At 45.8% G+C, this 21,806-nt stretch overlaps 3 protein-coding genes across 4 annotated transcripts in view; 1 reads left to right on the plus strand and 2 right to left on the minus strand.

Annotated features, from left to right (window-relative positions):
• lrp2a (low density lipoprotein receptor-related protein 2a) overlaps positions 1 to 6,937 on the plus strand; it is a 30,827-nt gene extending 23,890 nt beyond the window's left edge. The window contains exons 57-79 of the mRNA XM_061286463.1: positions 10 to 138; positions 1,451 to 1,570; positions 2,070 to 2,186; positions 2,511 to 2,627; positions 2,715 to 2,852; positions 2,918 to 3,040; positions 3,116 to 3,244; positions 3,309 to 3,440; positions 3,534 to 3,665; positions 3,746 to 3,889; positions 3,965 to 4,130; positions 4,206 to 4,334; positions 4,405 to 4,625; positions 4,725 to 4,904; positions 5,017 to 5,136; positions 5,259 to 5,349; positions 5,427 to 5,494; positions 5,658 to 5,775; positions 5,854 to 5,974; positions 6,035 to 6,145; positions 6,218 to 6,334; positions 6,552 to 6,623; positions 6,688 to 6,937. Coding sequence (XP_061142447.1) covers positions 10 to 138; positions 1,451 to 1,570; positions 2,070 to 2,186; positions 2,511 to 2,627; positions 2,715 to 2,852; positions 2,918 to 3,040; positions 3,116 to 3,244; positions 3,309 to 3,440; positions 3,534 to 3,665; positions 3,746 to 3,889; positions 3,965 to 4,130; positions 4,206 to 4,334; positions 4,405 to 4,625; positions 4,725 to 4,904; positions 5,017 to 5,136; positions 5,259 to 5,349; positions 5,427 to 5,494; positions 5,658 to 5,775; positions 5,854 to 5,974; positions 6,035 to 6,145; positions 6,218 to 6,334; positions 6,552 to 6,623; positions 6,688 to 6,864 — 2,972 coding nt within the window. The 3' untranslated portion in view covers positions 6,865 to 6,937. The remainder of the gene's footprint in view (positions 1 to 9; positions 139 to 1,450; positions 1,571 to 2,069; positions 2,187 to 2,510; positions 2,628 to 2,714; positions 2,853 to 2,917; positions 3,041 to 3,115; positions 3,245 to 3,308; positions 3,441 to 3,533; positions 3,666 to 3,745; positions 3,890 to 3,964; positions 4,131 to 4,205; positions 4,335 to 4,404; positions 4,626 to 4,724; positions 4,905 to 5,016; positions 5,137 to 5,258; positions 5,350 to 5,426; positions 5,495 to 5,657; positions 5,776 to 5,853; positions 5,975 to 6,034; positions 6,146 to 6,217; positions 6,335 to 6,551; positions 6,624 to 6,687) is intronic.
• A 9,150-nt stretch (positions 6,938 to 16,087) lies between these two features.
• On the minus strand, positions 16,088 to 18,288 carry rdh1 (retinol dehydrogenase 1; the record flags this gene model as incomplete). Its single annotated transcript, XM_061286360.1, has 5 exons — positions 16,088 to 16,700; positions 16,769 to 16,932; positions 17,161 to 17,419; positions 17,785 to 18,115; positions 18,193 to 18,288. Coding segments are annotated over 5 exons (1,074 nt in total), but the record flags the coding sequence as incomplete, so codon positions are not given.
• Positions 18,289 to 19,074: 786 nt separating this feature from the next.
• Positions 19,075 to 21,751, minus strand: LOC133159456 (retinol dehydrogenase 7-like). 2 transcript variants are annotated; one of them, XM_061286459.1, is made up of 5 exons: positions 21,599 to 21,751; positions 20,722 to 21,038; positions 20,377 to 20,635; positions 19,826 to 19,989; positions 19,075 to 19,742 (listed from the first exon to the last, which is right to left on the minus strand). In XM_061286459.1, the coding sequence occupies exons 2-5, from the start codon at positions 21,032 to 21,034 to the stop codon at positions 19,519 to 19,521; spliced, it is 960 nt and encodes a 319-aa protein (XP_061142443.1). In that variant the 5' UTR covers positions 21,035 to 21,038; positions 21,599 to 21,751; the 3' UTR covers positions 19,075 to 19,518. The 2 variants fall into 2 exon arrangements, with proteins under 2 accessions (XP_061142443.1, XP_061142444.1); XM_061286460.1 differs by having other exon boundaries at positions 19,515 to 19,722.
• Positions 21,752 to 21,806: the final 55 nt, after the last annotated feature.

The following is a 21,806-nucleotide window of genomic DNA, read 5'->3' on the forward strand; positions in this document are numbered from 1 at the left end:
CTCTGCAAGTGGGGCCAGCGTACCGCTGTGACAACCACACCGAGTTTGACTGCAAGACCAACTACCGATGTGTGCCGCTCTGGTCTGTCTGCAACGGCCACGACGACTGCAGAGACAACAGCGATGAGCAGGGCTGCGGTGAGTCCGATAGTGGGCCGCAATTAGTATCACCACTTCCTCTTGTTCGAAATTAGTAGGGGTGTAAATCGCGGGTTTTGTCACGATACGATATCATATCGATACAAAGATCACGATGCGATATTTGCCGATATCTTAAAGCCTGCTGTGATTCATTCACGATACATCACGATATAGTGCTCTACGATCCATATAGAACAATATCCTGATTTATAACAATTCATACGCAAAATCAACAAGGTACTGCAAACTCTTTATTTAGGAAATTACAAAGTGCTTCCAAACGAATGACTTGAAGCCCAAAGGGGAGCGAATTTCCTCGACTTCTTGGACACTAGCCATAGCACCAGCCCAGTAGCCGCGTAGCTGTCGGCTCCCCTTTCACGTGCCTGCTCTGCTCACAACGCAACACGCCGCGCACTGCTCCCGGAAAGAGGAAGCAAGCAACAATGAACTGGATTTCAAAATAAAGCCGCGTCTAATGTCCCAGGTCAAAAACGGGCGATATAGATCGATGTTTACGTTTAGCATTGATGCCAACAAATCGTAGAGCATTATATCGATTAATCGATGTTTATCGATGAATCGTTACACCCCTAGAAATTAGATTTATGAGATGTTGGCTAGCTTAGGTCTGCGTGTACGTGTGTGCTTTTGCTCTGTCCTTGCGTGGGGAGGAGGGGGGGGCACAAGTTGACACGCCGAGCTTTGTAGTCCACACACACACACTCCCGCCTCTTATCAGAGGCCCTCGCTCCATTAGTGCCATCCCCGAGCAGGAGGGGAGATCCGCGCTAATCTTGCCGTAAGAATGCAGCAGATGGGCCAGGTGGAGGTTGAGGAGGGCAGCACTCGCTCTATCTTCCGCAGCTAGCACCGTGTGGTGGAGACGGCTCACACCGGCTCTCCTCCACTTCCTTGACTTCTCTGCACACGCACACGCACTGGGCATGAATACAGGTCACCCATCTGGCTCAGACATGCTCCTCCACTCCCTCCTGTGTGGTTTAATTAAGAAACGCGATGCCTTTCATTTCAAACTTTCAGCATTACTCCAGACCCCCGACGTTGACGTTATGAAAGCATTGCTAAGAACTCGGTGTGTATTCCAAAAGTGAGAGTAGAGTTTCACTGCTCAATCTGTCGTTTAAATTAAATAACACGGGTAGTAAACCTAAGAATAGTTTTACTCTAAAACTAAGTGTAATTGATCTTATCAAAACCCTCAGAAGCACCAGAATCAATTGAAAGTTCCTGAATAAGTGAAAATAAAAATTTGACACAGTTTTCTGAATCCTTTTTCTCTTTTCAGATGAGGTGGCCTGCGACGCCAGCGGAGACTTTCAGTGCGGCAACCATCGTTGCATCCCGCTAAGGTGGCGCTGTGACGGCGATGACGACTGCGGGGACAATTCCGACGAGCGCAGCTGTAGTAAGTCCTCGCCACATTTTGAACGGATGTGAAAGAGAGCGAGAGATGATATGTATGCTTACTAAATAATTCATTAGGTACTCCTTCATCAAGTTTTCTTTTTTTTATTTATTTTTTTTATCGGGGGAAATATTTTCGCAAAGGGCTTCACACTCGTGCTGACAGCTGGCTGCCGTAAGAGGAGTCAAGCGGGCTTATCGACAGCTTGAGAAACAATCTGTCCTCAGGAGAGAGGGAGTCTGTCACCTTTGAACCCTCACCGAATTAAATCACGCCTGAGAAGGTGCCACTTAATAAGGAGGGAACCTGTCTGGGATTCGCCGCTGAACTTAAAGAGGCTGTGTTGTTTTTTCTTGAGGTCATTATAAGGAGTCAAATCATACAGAGGGCTTGAAAGCGTGTTAATGTGTTCCTTCACTCCTGATAAGTGTATCAGATGATGGAATTTGTGAAAATAAAGATTTTCACTTGTGAAATATCTGTTTACCCTCCTCCTCAGCACCACGCGCGTGCACCGAGAGCGAGTTTCGCTGCAACAATCTGCACTGCATTCCCGACCGTTGGGTCTGTGACCATGACAACGACTGTGAAGACAACTCGGATGAAAGAGACTGTGGTGGGTGGAGGCTCTTTGTTTTGGCTGGGGGTCCGGGTGTTTGCGAGTATCCGCGGACCACCGTGCCAAGACCTAATAAAACGGGCATTTTTGAGCGGAGGAGACAGACGGGACCACCTGTCGTCTTTTATTCAGACAGAATGAACGCTTCCATGCGTACAGTGCTGGGAGAATAGGGGACTGTTGTTGATCAAGACTAGGTACATAAAATAACAAATGCTGACAACAATTGAATGGATTTACACTCACTGGCCACTACTTTGCATGTTTTTGCGAGCTATATTTCATAATAGAGTTGTATTCATGAAATAATGTATGTCTCAGAGCTTCGGACATGCCACCCTGGCTACTTCCAGTGCGGGAGCGGCCATTGCATCGCCGACCGCTTCAAATGTGACGGCAACGCAGACTGCGTGGATTACACGGACGAGTCGTCATGCGGTGAGCGCTTTGGATCACAAACATGTCTCTCGCAATTTGATTCATTTCCAGTACAAGTATTATTGAGTTGTTTTCCTGACTTTGTAGCACCACGCTTCCCAAACGGCACCTACTGCCCCCACTTCCTGTTTGAGTGCAAGAATCACGTCTGCGTGCAGCCTCACTGGAAGTGCGACGGAGACGACGACTGCGGGGACAATTCCGACGAGGAGCTTCACCTCTGCCGTACGTAGAAAGAGTCCATCTGTTGCTAAACGTCCGGGGTGTCATTGTCAACTCGGTTTCCATAGTGACAGTCCAATGTGAGACGCCGTTCCGTTTCCGTTGCGACAACAACCGTTGCATCTACAGCCACGAGCTGTGCAACTCTGCGGACGACTGTGGCGACGGCTCGGATGAGAGACGAGAAAACTGTGAGCTGACTTTGAAGCATCTCTCACGTGATTGCGCTCTTCTCTATTAATCCTCGATCATTTCTTCTCCTCCAGGCCAAAGCCCCACTCACGGCCCTTGCGCTGACGAGGAGTACAAATGCAGTAATCGACAATGCATTCCTCTTCAGTACGCCTGCGATGATTATGACGACTGCGGGGACCAGTCGGATGAACTCGGCTGCCGTACGTTAACGACTCAGCTCATCACATTGTCCTTATTATTGACACATTCTTATTCTCCTATCAGACCAGCAAAGCACTCATTCTTGCAGTGCCCAAATGTGTGAACACAACTGCACCGACTTGACGGACGGAGGCTTCTTGTGCTCCTGCATGGCAGGTTACCGAGCCAGAAGCGACGAACGACACACCTGTGAAGGTATTTTTGTTTGATTCAACACAAAAGCTAAAATTCACATTGTTTGGTCCAAACGACTTATTATCAACAATTTCTCTTACTGGGGGGAAAAAGATATCGACGAGTGTGAGGTGTACGGGATTTGCCCCCAAGAGTGCAAGAACACAAAGGGAAGCTATGAGTGTTTCTGCGCTGAGGGCTTTGTCTCCTTTAGCGAACCACGTGGGACCCAGTGTGCCGCCCAAGGTAAGAAACATCTCCGCAAACATACAATTTTTTTTTTTTTTGCGTTGAGCTGCATGTATCCTTTATCTGTGTCCTAAAAGGAAACCCACCAGTGCTTCTCCTGCCGGATAACGTCCGTATCCGACGCTTCAATCTTTCATCTGAGCAGTATTCCGACTATGTGGACAATGCTGAACACATCCAAGCTCTGGACTACTTGTGGGATCCAGAAAAACAAGGCCTAAGTAAGGATATCACCTACTAAATTTTTCATTTTGTTTGTCTGGAGCAACACAATGAATTAGCCCATTTTGTTTTAGGCATCGTGTACTGGACAGTTGTGGGTCGAGGATCTGAGTTCGGCTCCATCAAACGTGCTTATATGACCACCTTCAATGATCACGGCAACAACCCAGTCAGAGACGTGGACCTCAATCTGAAATATGTTGCTAATCCCGACGGCATCGCTGTCGACTGGGTTGGCGGGTAATTCACTCGGTCTTGTTCTGGTTTTTATTTTCTTATAGCCCAGTTGGTTAAGACTTCAACCTCTGTTTGCAGGCACATTTACTGGACTGACGCTGGCACCAATCGTATTGAAGTGGCCAAACTGGACGGGCGTTACAGGAAGTGGTTGGTCCACACTGACCTCGACCAGCCCGCTGCCATCGTCGTCAATCCAGCCCTCGGGTAACGATGCTTTACTTGAATGATATTGTGGAAACAAAATTTAACCTATGTTTTTTTTGGTCTTTCTCAGAACAATGTACTGGACCGACTGGGGTAGGAAACCCAAAATCGAGTCGGCGTGGATGGATGGCCAAAGTAGGCAGGTGCTGGTCAGTGAAGATTTGGGCTGGCCTACCGGGCTGGCTCTGGACTATCTGAATGCACACAGGATCTACTGGTGTGACTCCAAAGAAAACATCATTGGGTCCATGAAACCCGATGGCACAGATAGAAAGATCATCATATCGGGAGGTCAGAACCATCTTTTACGATCCCGTACTTTTGCTCACAATGTGACATGAAAACAATACATATTGATGGTACCCCGCTTTAATTGTGTCCATGCTTTAGATCTTGGGAATCCATACAGTTTGGACCTCTTTGAGGGCCACGTGTACTGGACAACAAAGGAGAAAGGGGAAGTGTGGAGGACAAATAAATTTGGAAAAGGAAACAAAGTCAAAGTGTTAACCATCAACCCATGGCTGACTCAGGTTCGCATTTACCAGGAGCACCGGCACAACCACTCAGGTCAGTCCGTAATCACAAAAACACAGTAAGCATTCTGAACTATTTAGTGTATAATGTGAGTTTTTTATTATTATCATCTCAACATCACTTGACTCTGCTTTGCCGTCATCAGTGCCCAACCCTTGCAAGAATGTGTGCAGTCACCTGTGCCTCCTCCGGCCCGGTGGTTACACGTGTGCCTGCCCCCAAGGTTCCTCAGCACTGGATTTTGACTCGGGTGAATGCGATGCAGGTACGCTGCAGCCTGACTGCATGCGCCGCCTCGCTCCCGCTTGTCCTTGCGTCCGGCTGCTCCTCGCGGTTTTGATTTTGTTGCGTGATTTTATTTTTTTTGCCCGGCTTCTTCCCTCGCAGCCATTGAGGCGCCTGTTGCGATGCCTCTTGCATGCAGATGCATGAATGGTGGCACTTGCTACACCGACGAAGCGGGTCTGCCCAAGTGCAAGTGAGTGTTGTTACTCGAGATCTCATAGCGGTCCAAAAAAGATCACCCGGTAATTTCTAATCCTGTCTTTTACAAAGATGTCCTTACGGTTATTTGGGCAGCTACTGCGAAATGGGCAAGTCACGAAGCGCTCCAGCGGGAACAGGTACAACGGCATCAAGAAAAGAATTTGACATTGCCTGTATTATAGAAGCTCCTTGCTTCAATCCAACATAGTTCACTGGCAAAAAGAGTACAAGTAGTACATTTTTCAGTAAAAAAAAAAAAAAACAGCATCTGTTAAAATAATCCACCTTTTCTCTCTGAAGCTGTGGCAGTTCTTCTCGCAGCCATCATCATCATTATTACCGGCGCCTTGGCAGTCGGGGTCTTCCTCAACTACAAACGAACCGGATCCTTCCTCCCCTCTCTGCCCAAACTGCCCAGGTAGCTTTTTTTTTCAGTTCTGTTCAAATGCACACTTTGCAAACGAGTTGCAAAGTCATGCAAGTCTGCTTTCGCTAGCCTCAGCAGTCTGGTGAAGTCTAGCGACACAGGCAATGGAGTGACCTTCCGCTCGGGCGACAACGTGGATCTCGGACCCACACGCATCGGAGTGTCGTTCATCGATACCGCCATGCAGATGGTGAGTTCTTCTAATTTCCATTTTTTGTACATTATTAACGACAACACAATGTTACCACAGGATGATCGTTTTGCCGTGGAAGTGGCGAGGCATCCCGTCACCTTTGAGAATCCGTTATATGCCAACGCGGCCGCCATGGCGGCGGACCCGGCTGTCATTCACGCCTCGCAGGTACACCAGCACACCTCACACATTTGCTAATGCCTCATGTTACCAATTTTTTTGGGGGGGGCTCCTAAACAGGTGACTGTTAACGTGAGTGGCGAGAAATTACAGAACAACTTTGCGAACCCGGTCTATCACGCTGAGCAGAGCGCAGGCCTTGTTCACACCTCGTCTGTTGGGACCAAACCTGTTGAGGTCAGTTTCTCAATTATCAAGAGGATATTGTATAATCATGCGTTATTATTATTAGGAATAAGTCCAGCTCAAAATGAGGAACAGAATGTTCCTCGCTGTTCTCTACCGAAAATTGGCAAGTAGAGTAATTAAGGGCCCGTCCAAAATGTTTAGAATTGCCAATAGATGCCACAAGATGGCAGGAAAGCATAAATGAATAATGTGACTTTTCTGTAAGGAGTCAACATGGAGCCTATTGAAGCGTCGACTGAAGCCCAGCAGCGCTTTTGAAATCCAGTCCTACTCCAAGGTGGGTTAGGCTAAATTTGAAATTTCAAAAACAATTCACACCATTTTTAAATATTTCTTAACAGATGAAGGACGACAAGTCTGAAGGAAGCAGAGGAAGAGGAGGAGACGACGCCCCACCCCCCAAACCTCAGAGGAGGGACCATCATCATCATCACCATCATCATCCGAGCGCCTTTTCACCGACCGAGGACAGTTTCAAAGACACGGCCACTCTGGTTAAAGAGGACATTGACGTATAACCGCACCCTCACTGACGAGGGAAAATCACACTTTGCACAGAATTTATTTTTTTATGCAGCCTGTGGGGGGAAAAAAAATAACTCAAATTGTTATATTCTAAGAGATATTAAGTATGGTACTGCCTTGAGATATAATGAGTGACCCAGATACACTTTTTCAGATTTTTTTTCTCTCTTAAGAGTGGTCACGTAACGGATTAACGGATTGTATCTTGAGGCACGGCTGTACATTTCGGAGAAGAAAGTCTATGCCTTGTTGAGGTAAATTTTGGATTCTATGCGTCACTGTATGTCACCTTAAATGGCGACCTTGCAGCAGTGAGAAGACCCTAAGCTATTTTTGCGGTACAGAGAAGATCTAGTTTCAGCAATGTGTAGGTGCTTAGAATATGGAAGGGCCATTCGTCCGTGACCAGGAAGACCTTTGTCCATGCACTTTTAAGGGCATCGGAAGTAACCAGTAGAGTGAGACTCGGACCGCAGCTGTTGTCTTACGAGGTACAAATGATGGGGGCGAACAGATAGAAGGGGGTCAAGAACGCGAAGAGGAGAGCGCGAGGAGCGCGCAAGGCGCAGGGGCGCAAGGGGCAAGAGCAAGAAGCGCGAGGGCCTTTTTGGGGCGAACATCTGTGCTGTCAAGAGCTGAAACATCTTTGCTCTTGGGGCCACTCAAACTTTTGGAGAGACATCACTTTGACATCGGTTGAATAAAATCTTTTCCCAATCAGCCGTGGGTCACCGAAGTGCTTCCTTACCCGGACCAGCCATCGTCCACTGAGTGTTTTTTTGGAGACCAGCGAAACAACAAAGACCATTCACCACATTTTTGGCGTCACGAACAGGATTCGTGTTCCCCTGGGGAATTCGCGCCCGCTTCCTGAGCGAGAATCCAGCGGTCGACCAGCGGCTGTCATTAAGGTGAGATGCTTCGCCCGCAGTTGCCGCGATATGCTTGGTTCTTGGACAGGTGGGGGGTCGGCCCCTTGAGGGGGGCAGTTACAACCGAATCTGATGTGGCCATGAGCTGTCTCGGGAGTAAGTTGTCTCTCCCGGTCAAAAAGTCGTCATAATTCGACTTTCGAAGGGGGAGTGGCCCCAAATAGAAGCAGCAAAGGAAAAATCAAATAAAAAATAGAAAATAAATAAAAAATAAGAAATAAAAAGTGAACAGTAACTTAGAACTTAATGGGGAATGTGCACAGTGGAGTGAGTGACATGTCTGGTGAGAATGATGAATGATGAAAAAGAAAAAAGCCCGAAGTAGTGTGGCTCGTGACGGGACAGGTTGTCAGGGACATCGCTGTTGACCGTCACAATAAAAGAATGGTAGAAAGTCCCATAAAACGTGGACTTTAGTTTGGCGACAGATCCGATGGAGGATAGAAATTTTAGCTGTGTGAATGAGGCGAAAACACAGATACGATTGAACACTGTTGCGACAAGAGATAGCCACCCGCTTAGCCCCCAGACGGTTAAAATTCCTGGGACAAGCCGGGACACTGCAGTCGCACCTAATGGCTGTACGGGCCAAGTGCGGTTGCCAAGCTGTTCGGCGGACGTGGAAGTCTCCGTCAAAAGTCCGACGAAAAAGGGAGGCTTGCGCTGACCGCGTTTGGCAAATAGGAAAAGTGCGCAGCCTTGGCATCCGTAACTGTGAGCATGAATGTGGAAGTGACCCGGTCAGACCCTTTTTTAAGGGTGCCGAAGTGGTCCGGTCAGACCCAGTTATGGGTGCCGAGATCCGGTCAGATTTTAAGGGTACCGAGGAAAATAAAGCGCGCGTAAGCCACGTCGTTTGGACACTGATCGAATTAGAAGTGTGTGGGGGTTACAAGGCTCCTCGATTTAAACGCTGGTGCAAGAAAATGGCAGAGTAAACTCGGTGGGCTGTCATTTTTGAATACCGAGGTAGCTGGTGCGTTATCGCGGCAACGGTCCGATCCCGATTTGTCGAGGCGCACTGTAATAGCATGCACGTCTGTCAAAGTTTGATAAATTTGAGCCGGCGACAAAACCGCTATTGGACGAAGGTTTTGTGCGGCTGCTGTGTGAAAATGGAAAACGTGGAAAAGAGGCCTCTGGGGGGTTTAGTAGTGATATAAAAAGTAATTTGTGTGCACACTTAAGTTAAATTCTGCAGAATAAAGGGGAGATATACAGCGCTATTAGGAACGAAACGAAACGACACAAAAGTTAAGTAAGACGTGCGTATTTGTCAGTGCATCTGCTCTGATGACAGTTAAAATGACCAAACTGCTCAACAGCAGTTGGAAAGAAGCAAAATATGGAATGGATTCGAATCCCGTTGTATGTCTTTTGTGTCCGTGTGTAATTTTTGTGAACTCTGTCAGCTTAATGTTGTCTGTTTGAGCTTCTGAATGAATGGACGCTTGAAGTGTGTATTTGTTGGGCCCCGTAAGTGTGCGTGTGTGTGTGTATACGTGTGTGTGCGTGCGTGTGTGCGTGCGTGCGTAAATGGGTGTGTATGCGTGCGTGCTCGTGAGTGCATGCGTGCGTGTGTGTGGTTATGCTCATGAGCGCGCATGGGTGTGAGCGCGTGCTTGTAGAAGCAGCAAAAGGAACGGATAAGGATGGTGTGCTCTCGTTGCTTTGGGCGCGTGCCCGCCTGCGCTGCACGCGCGGGGAGGGGGATCCGGCCCCCTGGGCGGCAGGGTGGCCAACCTGTACCTGCCCACTGTGTTTCAGGCTGGCCCCTCCCCGCGCGGGTGACGTCGGGGCGGTGCGAACGGCTGGAGTTGTGCCCATTTTAGGGGCCTGCGTGGCCAGCAGCGAAAGGAACTAAGACAAAATGATGGAAGACGGAATGCTGAAGGAGCAGAAGAATGCATGACCAACTGGAGAAATAGGAGCATGCGTGTGTTAACCAATACGACACCAATATAGATGTATCTAAAGAAAAACATGCTGCGACGACAGCAAGCGGTGGCAGAAGACTGTGGCCCCCTCGTAAATAATGGGGGACCCCACTAAGGCCAGCTGACGCTCCTTTTAGCATTCTGAGAGGAATAGGAAATTGGATCTGACGAAAAGCTCAACTTATTAATTTATATTGCTGAAAGGATGACAAAATTGAAAACAAATTATTGATACTCGTTTCTTTGGGGCTCTCCTCAATACTTCAGATTTTCTCGTTACATAAAAAACCTGAGACGGCGGATACATCCGTTGTCTCCAGGAGGACATAGAGACACAGCATGAACTTAGAATTAATGTTTAACAGCCGTCTAACAGGTGGAGTAGGAGCATGCGAGAGCTGACCACTACAACACAAATATAGGTGAATTGAGTGTCTAAAGAAAACTCAACCGGTCAACACTAATTTATGAGAGCAAGAGCGGTGTCAGGTCCTCACTTGCACAGCAGCAGCTGGAATTAAAGGAATTTTCTGGATTTAGACATAGGACTAAATTGTATGCATGGAGAGCCTGCTCGTAAATTGCGTTGGCCCGACAAGGCTGACCATTGCCCACTGTAACAAGACGCACAGGTCAAAAGCAGCAAGTTCAAAATAGAGGAGGAGATGCCAACGAGGAGAGATTGGATTTGGTAGTAATCTGTTGGTTCTTTTAATATTCTTGTAAAAATATGCTCGGTACAAATAAATTAGCGATAAGACCATTTTAGAAGTCCAAAAGTAAGAAACTCAAATGAAAATCACATTCTAGATTCGAATAATAGAGCCTAACTGGAGCATGGGAAAAGTGAACAGCTGAGAAATGGCCTTCGATGTAGTGGCGGAGAATTAAAAATTCAAGATAGTCCAGTAATATCGGTAAGTGAGCATAACACCAATAATACTGAGGTCAGACCAGAGAGGATGCAATGTTTGGAACATGACTTAATTATGAATAATGTACATTCTGTACGCAAAATTGGGAAACTTTATCTGAAATTAAAGGCTCAAATCAGGAAAGGTGAAAAGATGATAGAGAGGATTGCATAAAATCAAAGGCAGGAAAACAAACAATAGAATGTAGCCTGAAATTAGGATGAGCTTCTGGAAATCACAGTATAATTGAGAGAAATCACAGTTAAGACTTGCAATTTTAAGTTTGGGGTAATCTGCCACTTTAAAATTGTTCAAATAAGGTCCATCACAATACAGCCGAGAGCTCATGAAGGAAAGGCAACGTTTTTCTCAAATATATTAAATTGTTGTTAATAGGAGAATTGGAAGTTTGATTAACAAAAGGTACTAGGTAATTAATGGCTAATTGGAAGACGATATTTAAGTTTGGTTTCCCAGTCTGTCTTTTCCAGTATCCAGCAGTGACCCTGAAACTCAATCCCGAGACTCCACCGACAGCTGAGAACAACAAGAAAACGGTGCATGGCTCTGAGGCACCTTTGACCTTTTGCAAGAGCAAAGAAGGACTATATTTGTGCTTGGGGGGAGCACAACGCTTCAGGAGGAAAACGACATCCTCTGAGGCGAGAGTGAAGAAACTTACAAGATGTGAATGGACTCAGTTGAAAATGGACTCATCCGAGAGTGAGGAATGAGTTGGCTCTGAGGCTACAACTAAAGACAACAACTTGACAATGAGGTGCGGCGAAAGAACCATGAGACATGAAACGTGCAACAAGCGAACTGGACTCCTTGCTGGGGCGTAATCAATACTTGGTGGGGCTTGAGTCAAAGTGAATGGAAGCTTGCTTGGGCACTGAACTTGACACAACTGAGGAGTCTTGATAAAAGATAAATAAATAAATCAGGAACAAAAGGTGTAGTGTTACAGAAAAAGTAAAAGCATCATAATCAGAGGATAAATTTGGATAAAACAGATAGGCTAAATTGTATGAAATAAGAGTAGGATCATATTTAGTCCACCCAGCTTAACAATTAGACATAGAGTCATTGACAAATTGGAGATGAAAATAGGACATTAGGACCCAATAGGATGCAGTCAAGAGGTGGCTAGATTGTACAATGGACCTGATTATTATTAATTAATAAAATTAGAAGTTAATTACACCTCACGGGGAATTCTGGTGTCGGAAAGTCCGATAAGTTCAAGGAATAACAGCCATGGAAGCTTTTGACGGTTAAGAATAATGCGGCATAAGAGTCACACAAAATGACAGTTAACGAGATGACAAACGTGATAGGACTCAAATAACAAATGCATTGACAAGGCAAAGTGAAAACACCATAGGGGAGTAGACTGTCGGAGGGACCCTTTTGAGTATCTTTACCCAGCGGTTCGATCAGAATGATTGATTAGGATAAAATTATTTAAGGACCATCTGAGGCTGCTTCTTTCCCCATGCTCACCCTTGGACAGGCTCAGTAGTAGAAATAACTAATTTGTTAGGCATTTAATTGACAGTTTTACGGTAAAAGTGAGGTACGATTGTATGAAATATTTAATCGAGAAGAACATCCAGAAATGAAGTGTTACCTTCAATATTCACTGATTGCCTACTCACTTACACATACTAAATTTGTTTGGTGTGGAATGAGAGCTGAGCGATGAAGGTGACTGAATTGGCACTTGTGTGGTTAAGAATGTGTATGTGTGTCTGGGACAGGGTGAAAGGCCAAAGTATTTTGGAGTTGGGGTGAAAGGGTCACAGTTGAGGGTAGGATTCCTCTCACATGAGACTGGAACACCCAAGTTTGATGAGTGATGAGTGGTAACCTTAACCAACAGCTGATGGTTAATCAGAGGCACCATGAACAACAAAATAGTTCATGGAGAAGGCCCATTTCAGCAACACGAATGGACAAGACAGGACTAATATCAAACACTAGGACAATGGACGATATGACGTGACAGACTTGGACTCACCCGACGGGATGACTGACTATGTGGATGACAACCAAACATTTGAAACTTAAGCTTGCTTGTGGCAAGTGCAAGCTTTGCTTTGTTTCTGTGTGTCACTTGACTTATTGCAGCATCAACCACCAGCCAAGGAGCAGATTGCTGGCTGTTTTATAACTTGTAATAATTTTGCAGGTTGGCGATTGCAGTCTTGGAGAGTTTATATTGAATTCACGTGAAAATGTTAACCCTAACCCTTTTGATTTTTGTGATGATTGAGGATTTTCAGGACAGAATCCCCGGGCGCCATGATTCGTTGTGTGTCTATGTTTTATTTTGATACTCGATGCCTGTGTACTTTTTGTGAGCAAAAGGGTCCGCTGTCAGCAGGGCTGTATGCTCACCGGCAGGAGTGCGATGATTTTTGTTTGTGTTGCCGAGTGTGAGGTGAACAGTCAATTTTCAGAAACTTGGGGATGACGGTTCTGGATGAGTGAAAGGTTCGACAAACTGGCTGCAGGACGTATGATGATGCGGTAGGACGTTTTGGCGGTTCCTTTTTGAATGCCTGATGACACATTGAGTGAATGTGTCAGAGGGGGGAGTTACATTTAAATGAGTAAGTAGATATAAAAGCTATTTGTGACATTCAATGTTTTTTCGGATTCAATTATTTTTGAGGCTTTAACAGGACGTGCCAGAATTCAACAGGCAGTGATGGAAGGAGCAGAAGAAGCATCTCGAAAGGAAAGGAGTTAATGGGAGACAACAATCTGGAATGGATGCAAAGCGTGGTAACAATCTAGCGACAGTAACGGTTAAAGTGTGTCAACGGAAAAGCACGAATGATGACAAATCATACAGCTAATAGGGATTAGACTGCAGCGCAATAGACAACAAATGTTTGGAAGGTAATTAAATAAAATAGGAAACTGGACCAGAAACAAGCAATAGGGATAATTCCTTAACATATGAATGCATTAAAGCTGCTAATGAAGGGAAAGTATTTAAGAACACATTTTAAGAGGGTTAATTTGCATAACAAATGTTGAAAAGAGTTGAATAGTTAAATCATTTGGGGAAGATTACAGGTCCATTCAAAAGGGCGACTGATTTGAACAGTAAGATGACTTGAAGGGGAGACAAAGATAATGTACATAAACAAATTAGGTGAACAAAACTGACAGGACTGATGCCCATTTGAGAATACTGAGAAAAATTGGAATCAAAGAGGAAAATTTGGAGTAAAAATTAAGATTTGAACTGGGAAAAGCAATTGCAAAGACTGATTGACAGGACTTCAGACAGGGACAGCTGCAGCAGGAAAGACTAACTTGAACAGGCAGAAGTTACTCTGCTACAGGACGGATCTTGTGAGACCGACAACACGACGTGAAATAAGGGGGATTATTCATAACTCCAAGGGGGAGTGTTTGTTTGTTTGTTTGTTTGTTTGTTTGTTTGTTTCAGGAATCACGTGGGCCTCTGGATCATAGGAGTAGATGCCGAGAACGCTCGGAGGTTCTACTGAGCACTTCGATGAGACGACGACCACTAGTCGTCCCCGTGCCCCAATCAACCCCAAAAGAGAAGATTTAGTTTACAGACGACTGGTTATGGAGATGTCGTCTACTGGGGGTGACCGAAGGGGGCCGGGAGGACTTCCGGCCTACGCTGGGCATTGCTGCTTTTTTCATTGCAACTCAAGGTTTTGTGCTGTTGTCATCGTTAAATACTGGCAGTGGCTCCCGATTATTGCAGACCCCGTGGACGCTGACCAGGGCCTGGAAAGAGACTCTGAGGACGGTGGAGTGGACATAAAGATTTTGGATGGACGGCGGGCCCTGAGCAGTGATCCCGGGGCAAATTCACTACTGAGCATTCAGTGGACTGGACTTTGCATCGACAGGCACTTACATATGCAAGGGGGGCAACACTGAGGGCGCTTCAACGTTTCAGTGTGATGTGATATTGCGCCAATATTTTATCAATCAGTACTTTATCTGATGACTACATGCTGTAATTACTTTATCTTATTCATTTAACTTTTCACATGTTAACATTGACAATGCAGTTTGACTGTTTAGCGGTCGGTGAACTTGTCATTTCTTTTCCTTCTGTTTTGTGAGCTCATACTGTTTTGTGGATTGTGATATGTGCCAAGACTCCTTGTACCTGGCTGACGCCAGGTGGAAGGAATCACTGAGGATGTTAGAAAGGGCCTCCCTCTTTTTCCGTGTCATTAGACTGGCATGGTTTTTTCTCGAGGGAGGGCCGGCAACTTTTTGAGGTTTCTAACGGACCACACCAAATTCATTGCTTTATTAATTATCGACGGTGTTGAGATATTACCTAAGGGGGGTGGTTATCGTCATTTGAATAATGTGGACTTCAATTTTCTTTATTCGTGGTTCCTGAGAGGCCTCAGATTGCTGTCAGGGAGCAATTGGATAACAAAGTAGTTTGAGCTTTCCTAGTTAAAATAACCTTAAGTAGCATGCCTCGAGCGTGATATAGGCTGTGCAGGTATAGGCCAAATTGTAGACGTGATCAGAAAATTTGGTTGGGTGAAGATTTTTGGATGTTTACCGATGTCATCTCTTTTTGGACCGTTTTCGGGACATTTATAAAGTCCCGGAGGGGGGAATGAGGTAAATTTTGGATTCTATGCGTCACTGTATGTCACCTTAAATGGCGACCTTGCAGCAGTGAGAAGACCCTAAGCTATTTTTGCGGTACAGAGAAGATCTAGTTTCAGCAATGTGTAGGTGCTTAGAATATGGAAGGGCCATTCGTCCGTGACCAGGAAGACCTTTGTCCATGCACTTTTAAGGGCATCGGAAGTAACCAGTAGAGTGAGACTCGGACCGCAGCTGTTGTCTTACGAGGTACAAATGATGGGGGCGAACAGATAGAAGGGGGTCAAGAACGCGAAGAGGAGAGCGCGAGGAGCGCGCAAGGCGCAGGGGCGCAAGGGGCAAGAGCAAGAAGCGCGAGGGCCTTTTTGGGGCGAACATCTGTGCTGTCAAGAGCTGAAACATCTTTGCTCTTGGGGCCACTCAAACTTTTGGAGAGACATCACTTTGACATCGGTTGAATAAAATCTTTTCCCAATCAGCCGTGGGTCACCGAAGTGCTTCCTTACCCGGACCAGCCATCGTCCACTGAGTGTTTTTTTGGAGACCAGCGAAACAACAAAGACCATTCACCACATTGTGACATTACGTATGCCAATTCTCGTTTTTTTTTCTTTATTCTGATGTACAATACGTATATCTTTGCACTGACGCTGCTGATAAAGACGTAGATGAAATTTTGTTGTATATTTGTAAATTTCAACGAGAAGATTTTGAAATAGCCCGTGTGGGTAGTTGTGCATTTATACGCGTCCAGGAGAGGAAACAAAGCTTGATGATTTTCTGCCTTTGCCATAAGATAAATATATAATCAATACCGTATAATCCCTTCAGGGAATGAATTGCAGTCCAAACACGTGAGCTAAATAATGCGATTTACCTAATCAAAACTTTTTTTTTTTTTTTTTACTCTTATGTGATCCCTGACTTTGTGACTTTTAATCACTGTGATTATGTCTTTTTATATCAGCACTGATGATGGGGAATAACAGACCGAATACTTGAACATGCTTGTGCACGGATGTTAATTTATGTGGATGAGCCACGCATGCCCTCAGAATGCAGATGAGTCATTTTGTATCCACAATCTTAAATGATTACAAATAAAACCTGCTTTTTCTGATCACTGACAGTTCAAATGGCTGCTGCTGAGTTGAATTTGGCGACCGTAGTGAAGTTCCTCTTCATCACCTCCTCGCTGCCGCAGGAGAAGGTAGAAGCGCGCTGATAACAAAATCGGACACAAATGAAGGCAGGTACGAGAGCGGGATCCAGAAAAGTTTGGCGTCCCAGCCGGCGGTGTAGCGCGTGCGGGGGGAGCGAGCAGTCAAGGCATGCTCCATGCAGCTGGTCACCATAGAGATGCGGGAACTACACAGGACGTTCATGGAGAAGGCCTGCGCCTTCAAATCTGCAAGGTCATGACGGTTGGACTTCTTTCAAAATATCATGATTTTCTTCAACCCACTTTTTACTCACAATCATCAAAGTATGTTTCTCCATAGAAGCGTTTTGTTTCTTGAGGGAGGCGAGTCCAGAGTCTTCTGAGGTCAGCTTCAATGAGATCCAGCCGGGTCACGTCAGTCTTGAAGAAACCAGGTTCGATGATGCTCACTTTGACACCAAAATGCTGCATGTCTCGTCTATTAACGCACAACACATCAACACTCTAATTACAAATTGAATACAACTATTCTACTTAACCCATGAATTGCCTGTCATTAGCCTTTCTATGACATTTTCCATTGTTTGCTAGCATTAAGCTAAACGGATTGTCATAAGCCAATGTGGTTGTTTGAAATATACAACATGAAGTTGTCTTTTGGTTTATGATTACTTCAGGCCTTATGACAAGAAGAACTCAGCCGTACCTGAGGCTATCCGAAAAGGCCTCCACTCCCCACTTGGAAAGACAGTAGCCTCCCCCAGTGAGCGCCAGTCGGCCCATGACGCTGGCCACGTTGACCACGCGCCCTCGGGCCTTCTTCAGGAGCGGCAGGAAGCGAAGCGTCATGTCCACAGTGCCTATCAGGTTCACGTCCAGAACTTTTGAAAAATCCTCCAAGTGCATCCACTCTGTCGGGCCGATGGGTGTGGATCGGCCCGCATTGTTCACCAACCCCCACAGGCCTGGCGAGGAACAAAGCTGCCTCATTAGGGGCAGATAAGACAGGTCAAGAGAAAGGTCACTATGCTGGCGTATGTTTGATTTGAAACCCTCTCGAGTTTAAATATGTCTTTTTTTAATCAAATGTTATTTCTTGTGGCAGATTAAGGAAGTGTTAGTGTGCAGCTGTGAAAAGTCAGGGATGGTTATTTTCTCCCTCCGCATTGCACTAAAAGGATCTATCAGACATGTCAGTAGGAGGATGAAGAGTTGATGATGAGGAGTAACCAGGGGGCCAGGATGTCAGTCCAGGTTATCTCCCGGCGCCTCACTCGGACTGGCACTCTATCAGCCCAGCCCCCCTTCCCCTCCTCCTCATCCAGCTCACCTCGCTCTCCCACCTCTCCGCTCACAAACTCCCGTGCCCTCCTAATGCTCTCGCCGTCTGTTACGTCCAGGAGTAGCGTCCTCAGTCCGGGGGAGGCCGAGCGAGCCAGCTCCGCCGATCCCGTCTCAGTGAGGCACGCCGCTATGACCCGGAAACCTTTGGCATCCAGCTGTCTAGCCAGCAGGTTGCCGAAGCCGCTGTCGCAGCCTGTGATGAGCACATGCTTGAGGTCGAACGCGGCCACCTCGTAGGAGTCTCTGATATACCAGCATGTGGCGACGAGGGCAGCCAGAAGTAGCAAAGAGGTCAAGGTTGGATGGCACACCAGTGCCTGAAACATATATTTTATTTTATTTGTAGGAGAACATGCTCATCCCTTTTAAAATTGAACGAGTATCGTCGACGTACCTCCAAAATACCTAAAGTCAGTTGTTCAGTCACCTGAGTGGACAAGATTGCATCATTGAGGTAAATTACACGAGAACAAGGCAGGGTGTCCGAAGTTTAGTAACGCCATAGGACAGGTGCTTTGAACCATTGCCTCTATTAATCATTGTGGCGAATGTGAGGTGGCCCAACAGCTGCCGTTGTTTGTTTACAACCTTCTGTTGCTGCAGCCAATGCGAGTGACACCATGCACTCCAGACTTCAGTTATGTTCTCGTAACCTCGCACACCGGGAGGCCACCAACAGGCCACACATAGAAGAGCAGGTGGCCAACATAAGGACATGGACAGTTTGTCAAAATGGAGACATTGAAGGGGTTTATGGATTGTTTTTTGTTTTTTTTTAATCTTGATATCATATTCATAGTGCTCTAAAATAAAATTAAACATAGCTTAAACACAGCTTCCATCAAAATATGACCAGGAAATTGATTAGTTAAGTTTTACTTAACAATTATGTACCTAATGCGTTACAAAAGTCCAAACTTGAAAACATTCCTAATTGCCTCACGCCACCTTAGCCGCTTATGATTTCATTACACGATTGTTAATCCCTCATATTTAAGATTATCGTGTCAAAAACAAATAAAATAAACCTACCATGTCAACGGAAGTCATTAGGAAGACTGACTAAAGGCAGAGACAATCCCTTCAATGTTTCACTAGTGCGCGATTGTGTAACACGCATTCTTTGACCGGCGTATGATTAGATCTTGGCCCAAAATGAACTACACCGCATCACACGACAGTTTAAAACTCATACAGTGTGACAACAATTATTCATTTTGAAACATCAATGTTGATACACATATTTGGGCATGCTACATTAAATGGATATAAAAAGTCTACATGCCAGGTTTTATTTGATATGCATATAAAAATGTAAAACCTTTTCAAAACTTGTTCCACTAGGCAACAAAATATTTGGCCTCACCAATGATGTACAGGTTCGTGTTCACGATGATACAAAAAAGATTGATCTATTTTTCCACTGCTTATATAAGCTTGATATACAATTATGAAATTGATTGACAGTACAGTACAGTGAGTGGTCTCAAATGTGCCTTCCCTCTGTGGGTCCCAAGTCAACCCCAGCCCAAGTCCAATAAGAAAGAAAGCAAGTTGAATATTAAGCCCTTTAAAAGCAGCACAGACTTCGGGTCAGAGGTCAGCTGTCTACGCTGAGGTCTTACATCAGAGTTATGAGTAAAGCTGCATTGACTTACGGGATTATGAAGAATTTAAAAAAGTGGCAAGTAACACCAGATGGAAGGACTCCCGTGGTATTTTATAACACAGACGCTTTAATCTTGGGGCTGAATTTAAGAAAGTAGTTGTCAGTGATGAAGGTGGGCATGTAGGACAGAGGCAGCCAGATGAACTTGGCGTCCCATCCGGGCGAGTAGCGGGTGCGAGGGTGGACGGCGGCCACAGCGTGCTCCATGCAGCCCACCACTTTCATCAGGTCGCTGTCAGTCAACACTTGGAATTTCTGTGACATCATTTTGAATGCTGAAGTGGAGAACATGCACGAAGGTTTTTGCTTACACCAAGTACTACTTTGCAGTTTCTGATGAGGCATAAAAGAAACTCACCACTTTCCAAAAAGTCTGGTCCGTAGTCGTCTTTCATGTCCTGCGGCAATCGGTCCCAAAGTTTCTTCAGGTTATTTTCCAACACCTTTGTGTCAGTGACGTTTGTTTTGAAGAAGCCGGGCTCGATGCACAAAACCTTCACACCAAATGGCGCCAAGTTCAACCTGAAGTCAGAGATTAAGCCAGTGCTTCTCAAATAGTGGGGCGCGCCCCCCAGGGGGGGCGCGGTGCTATTCCTGGGGGGGCGCGTGTGACCCTGGGGAACAGGCTTTTTTTTTGGCAGTACTAGAATAAAGTGTAATTGCGGGTTTACTACAGCAGGGGGCAGTGGCGCTCTCATTGTTACTTCTGTCACGTTTGCGACAGTGCAACATTTTACGACTTACAAGACAAGTTAGGATAGTCACGGTGGGGAGGGGGGGCGCGAATAGATTTCTTCTTGCTAGGGGGGGGCGTAACAGAAAATAATTGAGAAGCACTGGATTAAGCTGAGATGAAGGTGGTGCTCAGTGGGGGGACGACAAACGGCTTTCTGCTGAGTTAGTGCTCACCGCAAGCTGTCGTTGAAGGCCTCCACGCCGTATTTGGACACGCAGTACGGACCGCCGAACGGGCTGATCCTCCCAAACACACTGGCCACGTTCACCACCCTGCCTTGGGCCTTCTTGATGAGAGGGAGGACGCTCAGGGTCACGTCAATCACGCCCAGCAGATTGACAGCTAGCATGCTCTTGTAGTCTTCAATTGTAAGCCAGTCTGAGGGGCCCGCCGGCACAGCGACGCCTGCATTGTTGACCACGGCCCATAGTCCTGAAAAGACGAGGCCGCAGTTTTGGTAGTTCTGGATCATACCCTCCATTATTCATTGAAAAACATTACTTCCACAGAGATTTTACCTTTCTGTCCTACAAGAGTGTCGATGAGAGCCGCGGCTTTTTTAACGCCTGCAGAGTCTGTGACGTCCAAGTGAAGAGTGGTCAGTCTGTCGGAGGAGGCCTTCTTCAGCTCATCTTCGCCCTTCTCGGTGTAACAGCCGGCTATCACGCTGAAGCCCAGCTTATCCAAGTGCTTGGCCAGGAGATGCCCAAAGCCGCTATCGCAACCGGTGATGTAGACATGTTTGTCTCCCTTGTTCTCCACACGTTTGAACTCCTTCAACCATCTGTAGACAAACCACAGGACCAGTAGCCCCACGATGTACAGGAACATCTCACTAGAGGGGCAAATGGGAAAGAGAATAAAAGACCTACACTTGTCCCAGTACCTGTGTTGTCAAAGCAGCCACGTGACCAGACATCACCTTTCATTTTTGGTCGGTAAATATTTGATCAAAATGGAAACAAGCACTTTGTCCTTTGGCTGTGTATTTTTGCCAAAGTCTGATTGCTATTAGGCAAGGAAAGGCCACCACATATTTCATGTTTTGTGGAAGTTCGCCTTAAAACCACATCATTGTCTTCAGTTTCTATAGGGTTTCCATTGTGCATTACTGTATTCTGAAAGCAACAGCACCACCATGCGGTCAAACACGAGTATTACAAAATAAAAGTAAATAAGTCAGAACTTAGCCATTTTTTCTTACTAGCGCTTCAATTTAAAAGTTACGCATAATGTCAACAAGTGCAGAGTTTTGCCTTACTAGTAGTTGTATTACTACTTTCAAAACTGTCTTACCAGTATGCAAAAAATGTTATGCAGTTGAGGGGGGAAAAAAAGGTAAACTAATAAACCCAAAGGAGTACTAAGCGATCAGTTTGGTTGTGGCTGAATTACCTTTCCGATGCCTCTCTGTCCCACTGTACTTAAAGTGTTGTCTGTTAACTGCGTTTGTTTGACGATTTGGCTGTGTGTAACGCTATCTATTTTCCGGAATGCAACGCGGACTACAAAATCTTTGTTCCTATCTGATATATAGAAGCGGTTAATCGTACATCTTTGGTCTCCCTTGACGCTGACGTTCCTCTGTGTTCGTGTGTGACGC

This window comes from Syngnathus typhle, linkage group LG9 (genome assembly GCF_033458585.1).
Source record: "Syngnathus typhle isolate RoL2023-S1 ecotype Sweden linkage group LG9, RoL_Styp_1.0, whole genome shotgun sequence".
NCBI classification, from domain to species: domain Eukaryota; kingdom Metazoa; phylum Chordata; class Actinopteri; order Syngnathiformes; family Syngnathidae; genus Syngnathus; species Syngnathus typhle.

Bases quoted from the DNA above. Each gene is read 5' to 3' on its own strand.
- LOC133159456 (XM_061286459.1), bottom strand. From the start codon at position 21,034: ATGTTCCTGTACATCGTGGGGCTACTGGTCCTGTGGTTTGTCTACAGA. The intron at 20,636-20,721 runs GTAAAATCTCTG...TCGTCTTTTCAG, and splicing joins CACTCTTGTAGGACAGAAAG to GACTATGGGCCGTGGTCAAC. The intron at 19,990-20,376 runs GTGAGCACTAAC...CTCTGACTTCAG, and splicing joins GCCTTCAACGACAGCTTGCG to GTTGAACTTGGCGCCATTTG.